The sequence below is a fragment of the Poecilia reticulata genome, linkage group LG5, assembly GCF_000633615.1.
Source record: "Poecilia reticulata strain Guanapo linkage group LG5, Guppy_female_1.0+MT, whole genome shotgun sequence".
Taxonomy (NCBI): domain Eukaryota; kingdom Metazoa; phylum Chordata; class Actinopteri; order Cyprinodontiformes; family Poeciliidae; genus Poecilia; species Poecilia reticulata.
The window spans coordinates 2,576,773-2,583,922 of record NC_024335.1 but is presented as its reverse complement, the minus strand read 5'-3'; the positions used below and the strand labels follow the sequence as shown (position 1 = coordinate 2,583,922).

At 45.7% G+C, this 7,150-nt stretch overlaps 1 protein-coding gene across 5 annotated transcripts in view; it reads left to right on the top strand.

Annotated features, from left to right (window-relative positions):
- Positions 1 to 7,150, top strand: part of chd6 (chromodomain helicase DNA binding protein 6) — a 61,321-nt gene that overhangs the window by 42,572 nt on the left and 11,599 nt on the right. For 4 of the 5 annotated variants that reach the window (XM_008408315.2, XM_017304897.1, XM_008408312.2 and 1 more), the window contains exons 29-36: positions 848 to 977; positions 2,094 to 2,172; positions 2,527 to 2,626; positions 3,869 to 4,241; positions 4,317 to 4,525; positions 4,748 to 4,845; positions 5,372 to 6,145; positions 6,693 to 6,947. In XM_008408315.2, coding sequence (XP_008406537.1) covers positions 848 to 977; positions 2,094 to 2,172; positions 2,527 to 2,626; positions 3,869 to 4,241; positions 4,317 to 4,525; positions 4,748 to 4,845; positions 5,372 to 6,145; positions 6,693 to 6,947 — 2,018 coding nt within the window. The remainder of the gene's footprint in view (positions 1 to 847; positions 978 to 2,093; positions 2,173 to 2,526; positions 2,627 to 3,868; positions 4,242 to 4,316; positions 4,526 to 4,747; positions 4,846 to 5,371; positions 6,146 to 6,692; positions 6,948 to 7,150) is intronic. The other variant, XM_008408314.2, reaches the window with a different exon arrangement.

Genomic DNA, 7,150 nt, shown 5'->3' with positions numbered 1-7,150 from the left:
GGGTTGCTAGGTAATGGGGCTGAGCTGGCTGGGGTTGCTAGGTAACGGGGCTGGGCTAGCTGGGGTTGCTAGGTAACGTGGCAGGGCTGGCTGGGGTTGCTAGGTAACGGTGAAGTGCCCATATAATGTGACGTAACAGTCGGGAGGTTTTTGAAACGGCTCAGTTTCCAGATACCAAACAGACGTTAACCTGTTGCCAAAACACCGACTGGATTTTTCTGGAGCGTTTTGTGTTTCTAGAAGCAGCTGAGACCCAAATGGAAGTAAAAATAATGTGCAAATATGAGTTTTGCACAATAAACTCCTCTTGAATCAGACTAAACTTTTCGTGTTTTAAGTCCGTTAGAAGTTATTTCTATAAGTTGTTGACAAGAACATTTTTGGAGCCTTTTTTTTTTTTTGTAACTTTCTTTTTATGAGGTTATTTCACTCAACATGATTTATTTGGGTTTTTTCTATGTAATGTAATGCTTATTGTTCCTAAAAGCTCAGTGATTTATTGATCGTCTTTTATTTTAAAGTGCAGTATTGAAATTTTAGGATATTTTAAATAAATTAGTTCTTTGTTTTCTGTCCTGTTTACTTTGTCCCTTCTCTAAAATTTAGAATATCACAGAAAAATGATTAATAACGGTAATAACTATGATATGGTGGTGAACTGAATCTGTATTTTTTTCGTTCATTTTTATTCTGTGATGCTGGAAATGTTTGAAAACTTCCCTTAAAATCCTCGATTTTCTCAGTTGTAGTTTTTTTTGGTGTTTTTGTGTTAATGAAACTTGAGCATCATTTTGCTTCCTGCTGCGTTTCCTGTGCGTTTTGACTCCGTCTCTCTGTTCCTGTCCAGGATACGAGCGTTACAACGCCATGCGCGCCGATCCGGACCTCTGCTTCCTGGAAAGAGTCGGGATGCCGGACGTCACAGCTCTGTCTGCAGAGCAGGGAGGATCGGAGGCGGCTGCCGAGCTGACGGACAGGTGAAAATTATGATTAATTACAAAAAAAGGCTTAATTTGCATTTAAAGACTTCAGACTTTTCATGTAGACAGGTAAGACGTTGAATAAAGCATTGAAGAAAGGTAAAATAAATAAAGTTTTGTTGACTTGCAGCAGTAGGAGGTAAAGAACTGCTGCTACATGATTCCCATCTGGATATAAATTAACTTTTATATCCATTTTTTCCTCGTTTTTAAATTAAAAGTGGAACTTTTGATGCTTCGCTTCATGAATTTTATTGCACAAATCAGATCACCTGCCAGATTTTACCTCTCTTCTTCTTTATTATCCTTACACTGCAAAAACACATAAAATCTTTTGATTTTTTTGATCTAGCTCCTAGAGCGAATATCTCTGTGCACTTGAAATAAGACAAAACTAACTCAAAAGTAACTTTTCAGCTTCTTATAGGAACTTGTTTGAGTAGATGATATGAAAAAGAACTAGTTCCACGCTGTACTTTTACTTGAGTAATTTCATTATGAAGTGTTGCTCTTCTTACTTTAGTAAATTTTCTGGATTCTTTTCCAGTGTGAGGAACTGAATAAAACTGAATAAAAAACATTCAGTTCCTTGTTTTGTTAAAGATTTATAAGAAAAGAAACTGATTTGGAAAAAAACTGGGTTTTTTTCCTGACTTTATCAAGTGTTATTTATATTGTCATTTTGGTGTTTAAAATACCAACATTTCCATTTAAATGTATATTTTGGTTCATCTGATGATGTTATTTTTAATTATTAATGATTGTTGTGATCAGTCACTCGGTACTTTAGTCGCCTTTTTACCAGATACTTTTTATCTTTACTTGATTAAAACGTGGAGCTCAAACCCTTCAACTCGAGGTCAGATTTGTTTCCGTCTGAAATGAACCAGGAGGTTCTTGATGACTCTGATCTAGTTTGTCTCAGTTCCAGGTTTAGTTTCTTGCTGAAGACATTTGTTGCATCGTTTCTGAGCGTTTTTCTCTCTCTGCTGAGATCACAGCAGCGTTTTGATGGTGAACTCCCTCTGAACAGCATCTGCTGATGGATCTGTGTTGCTCTTTAGCGCCGTCATCGTTTGTTAACTTGTCTTTTGTCTTTTTTTCCCCTGTCAGCAGCTGTAAAACGGAGGAGGCGAAGGAGAAGCCGGAAAGCAAAGCGAACGGAGAGGAGGATCAAGACGACAACAGACAGGTAGAGCTCAGGGTTTTTGCTCTTTTTTGTTGCACACTTTGGTAGAAATCTACCTTGTGGTTGCTGCAAAAGTAACAGATTTACAGATGGAACTCATTAAAATGGATTGTTCTGTTTAGGAAAATCTAACTTACATATTTTTATTTATGGATGCTGAGAGGTCTTGGGACGCTGCAGCTTTAAGAAAAAACACCCAACCTGTTAAAGTGCAGGAAAACACCAGAAACTGCACTGGAATCCGGCTTACAGAGCTGATTTAAAGCTGCTTTTTTCTCTGGAAATGCATCCTGGGCTGTAGCTGATGAGGAAAAGCAGCTAAAAACCATCAGAAAACATTTTAATTTTTTTTCTGAGGGGGAGGAAACCTGTTCCAGCGTCGACACATCAGAGAAACCCGACAGCACGGCTCAGGCCGAGGCGGCGGACCAGCAGCAGCAGCAGAAAGACGTTCCAGGTGAAAAACGCTTCCTGTTGGCCAGTAAACCAGACGATATTTTCACTTAGACCTGCCGCAATTAGCAATAAATCAATTAACCGCATCATAAATTAAAGCAAACTCAATAATTTCCATTTGCATGATTTATCGTTTCTCTTTTTCTACCAAAGTCTGGATGATAAACGTCTTCAGTCTGGTGTTTGGTCTCAACTCGATCCTTTTTCTGAGGGGCAATTTTGTTTAGAGAAACTTCATAGTTAATTTTTGTTTTATTTATTTTGGATATTTAAAATGTCTTCCAGTTCCAGTGTAAAATGTTCATTTTAATTGAAAGGTTATTGATCTTTGAGAATGTGTTCTTGAATTATTAGGACATTATTACTTGAAAATGGTCTCAAAATAACATCATAATCGCTTATCGCAATAATTTCTGGGACAATTAATTGTTCAGCAACATTTGTTAAAGTGGCAGGCCTGTCGCCCTCCTGACTGAAACTTTTAAGACCAGTTGAAAAATGGCAACAATTCACATTTTGACCCGTTGGAGCTTAAGAAGAGTCTTAAGTGAAGTGAAAGAAGAAATGGCAGTGAGACTATTTTATTTAACAACCATTAAACTGAAATGTGCTGTTCGTCAGATGTTCAAAAGACCACAGCATTTAAAAGCCTCAGTCTTCGCAAAAATGTGGATTCAACGTCATTTTCTGTCCAACGTTAAAAAGGTTATGGAACAAAACATTAAAATTGTCACTGCAGAATTTGCTGGTTTTTATCCTCCCAGTTGAGTCCTGACTGCTTCTAAAAAACACTCACAAAAAAAACACAATAACTTCATGCCCTACGCTGTCTGGAAAATGAGCCGTTTTCAAAAACCTCTGGAACGCAAACCAGCAGGCAGCCGTTACCTAGCAACCCCAGCAGAGTTCCGCCTGTTACCTAGCAACCTAACTGAGTTCCAACACATTTAGTCAGCTGGTTTTATTGCTGTTTGTGCTGTACAACGGCTGCTGGAAAAGACAAGTGTTTTCTGGTTGACCTACCATCCAGAAATAAATAAAATTACTCTTAAAATTTTTTACCTTAAAATATAAACGCCTTTATTTTGTTGGAAAGTTACTTGTAATTTAGTTTTGTCTTATTTTGAGTGAACTAAAACGTTTGCTCTAGAAACTAGACCAGGAAAACTTGGTAATATTTTCTAGCTCTACTAAAGTTCAGTGGAGAATCTGAATTCTTCTTCAACCCATTTCCCCTCCACAGATTCCCAGACGCCAGCCGACCCGTGCAACCAAGATGGACCCCTGGTTACCACGACGACGACGGGCACCGGGTCGGGCGTGGCGTCTCTTCACGTCGTCCAGGCCCGGCCGCTGTGGCCCACCGGCCCGGCCCTGACGGCCCGGTTCCGCCGCCTCATCACGGCCTACCAGCGCTTCACGCTGCGCAGGGAGCCACTGCTGCGGCACGACTTCCTGCTGCACGACGGCCTGGTCGGCATGGCGATGGGGGGCGCGGGGTCGGCTCACGGCCACCACGGCGGCGGGCCGCTGGCCTGGCAGCTGGGCGAGGAGCTGAGGAGGTGCTCGGTGGTTTCCACGGAGACGGACCCATTGTTCCTGGAGTGGCAGAGGAGGTGACGCCGCTGCAGATCGTCGTTGTATCGGGTTTTCCGCGCCATCAGGGATTCATCCCTCTGGTTCCGTTACAGGTGGACCCGCCGGGAGCAGGCGGACTTTTACCGCACCGTTTCGTCCTTCGGCGTCGTGTACGATCCGGAGAGGAAGGCGTTCGACTGGTCCCAGTTCAGAGCGCTGGCCCGGCTGGAGAGGAAGACGGACGAGAGCCTGGAGCGATACTTCAACTCGTTCGTCAACATGTGCAGGACGGCCTGCAAGCTCCCGCCGAAGAAGGAAGAAGGTACCGAGGCTCAAAATGGCCGCCAGGAAATGCAATCTTTTTGCTCTGCCAACTTTGGTGGAATTTTCTGAATTTCTCTTTGGCTTAGTTACACTTTAAAATTCTAATTTCCAAAAAAGTCAGAATTTTTCTGTGTACTTATGCTCTTATTTTCAGGAATAACTGCTGAATTTTTGCTAAACAGGACGTTTAATATTGATAATCTCCACTTTTTTTCCTCAGGGTTGGCAGATCCGGGCGTTCTCGTGGAGCCGCTGACTGAAGAGCGCGCCGCCAGGACGCTGTATCGCATCGAGCTGCTGAGGAAGATCCGAGAGCAGGTCGGGTCTCTGCAGAAACTGTTTGCTTTTCTCAGTCTCCGTAGATGAAGCAGATGTCTGTTTATGTCCAGGGATATTTGTCACTTCTAAGCTGTAGTTGAAGCGGTTCTCTGTTTATGTCCAGAGATTTTTGTCCCTTCTGGGCCTCCGTAGTTGAAGTGGTTCTCTGTTTATTGCCATAGATTTTTGTCCCTTCTGGGCCTCTGTAGCTGAAGTGGTTCTCTGTTTATGTCCAGAGATATTTGTCTCTTCTGGACCTCCGTAGATGAAGCGGTTCTCTGTTTATGTCCAGAGATTTTTGTCACTTCTAAGCCTCCCTAGTTAAATTGGTTCTCTGTTTATGTCCAGAGATTTTTGTCACTTCTGAGCTTCCGTAGATGAAGTGGTTCTCTGTTTATGTCCAGAGATATTTGTCCCTTCTGGGCCTCCGTAGCTGAAGTGGTTCACTGTTTATGTCCAGAGATTTTTGTCCCTTCTGGGCCTCCGTAGCTGAAGCGGTTCTGTAAAGCTCGTTGTTGACCTGCAGGTTCTGCGCCACCCGCTCCTGTCGGCCCGCCTCCAGCTGTGCCGACCGTCCCTCTACCTCCCCGTCTGGTGGGAGAGCGGGAAACACGACCGGGACCTGCTGGTCGGCGCCGCCCGCCACGGCCTGAGCCGCACCGACTTCTACATCCTCAACGACCCGCAGCTCAGCTTCCTGGAGGCTCACAGGAACTACGTCAGGCGGCACCCGGCTCATCTTCACCCCCAGAGCCATCATCACCCTCACCACCCTGGGATGGCGGCGTCTGCGTCCCAGCTTCCTCACTGCTGCCTGTACGAGTCGGGGCTCGGCCATCACTCCCCTCAGCCTCCGGAGTATCCGCAACAGGCCTCCAACCACCACCAGCACCACCAGCCGCCGCCGCCCACGCCTTCGCCCTCCTCTTCCTCATCCTCCTCCTCTCACCCCCACCTCCACCCTCCGCCGCTGGACGCCAGGGACTCCGGCTCGCCCAGCCTGGGCATGGTACCGGGGTCGCGGGTGGACTTCCTGGACTGCGCTCCGTTGGATGAGACGCTGGAGCTGGGGGCGCTGCATCACGACTCCGACGCCTTGCACGGCGGGAAGGTCTCCAAGGACGCGCTCAACGGGTTCCCCTTCAACTCCGCCACCGGGGGTCAGAGCATGCTCAACTCGTACGGAGTGGGCGGAGCCGACCTGGACGCGAACCTGAGGAGCGACGTCCTGGTTGGAGAGCAGGGGTCGTCGGAGGAAACGGGGCTGCTGGCGCCGTCGGTGGAGCTGGACCAGCTACAGGTACGCCGCGCCGCAGACCAGGCAGAGAACACGAAATTAAAACCTTAAAATGTTACATCAGTCAAGGTTATTTACAGCACAAGCAGTTCAAAGTGCTTTACACCGGCCTTACTTTAGAAAAATAATAATAATAATAAAGAGAGAGGGAAACGGCTCAGCAGGAAGTGTCCTGATCCACCTGATGAGCCAATCCAGGCCGGTTTATGTCAGTTTATCTGTGTTTGAAAGATTAAATCAGAAATATTACAAAATGTATATTTTCCCCCTGAATCTGTTTCAGATTGAACAGCATTAGATATAAAACTTAGATCAGCAGAAAAAGTCACTGCTTGAAGCTGGTTTTGTTTTTGGATTCACAGTTTTCTGACAATAAGTTCAAACCTTTCAGCAATTATGGCAAAAAAAAGAGGATTTACTTAAGGAAAACATGTAATTTTGAGACATCAACTAGTTCTCTTGGTATCTTCTTAGTGTTTCGTTAGCTCCTTTCGCTGCATTTCTTAAATCTCTGTTCTTGGTGTTTCTGAATCTGCCGGGTTTCCTGCAGGCTCCCTGGGACAGCGCGGATCACACCAGTCCAGCTGAGCACATGTTCAACGAGTCCGACCCCATCCTCGGCCCAGCCGCCCTGGAGACGGGCTTCCTGGAGGAGGAGGATGAGGAGGCTCAGGGCGGAGACCGAGGAGGAGAGGAAGGAGGGACTCTGGAGGAGTGTCTCGGCCTCCCGCCTTCGTCGTCCCCGTCTCACCCTTCGACGGGGGATTCAGTGGAGCCGCTGTCGTCGAGCTACATGCTTTTTAAGGTGGGACTGTGAGAGCCTTGACATGCAGATGTGATGTTTAATTTGGTGTGTTTAAATTAGCTAATCTACCGCCGCAGTGTTAGCTTAGCTGTTAGCAGCCGTAGCTAATCTACTGCCGCAGTGTTAGCTTAGTTGTTAGCAGCCGTAGCTAAATCTACCGCCGCAGTGTTAGCTTAGCTGCTAGCAGCCGTAGCTAATCTACC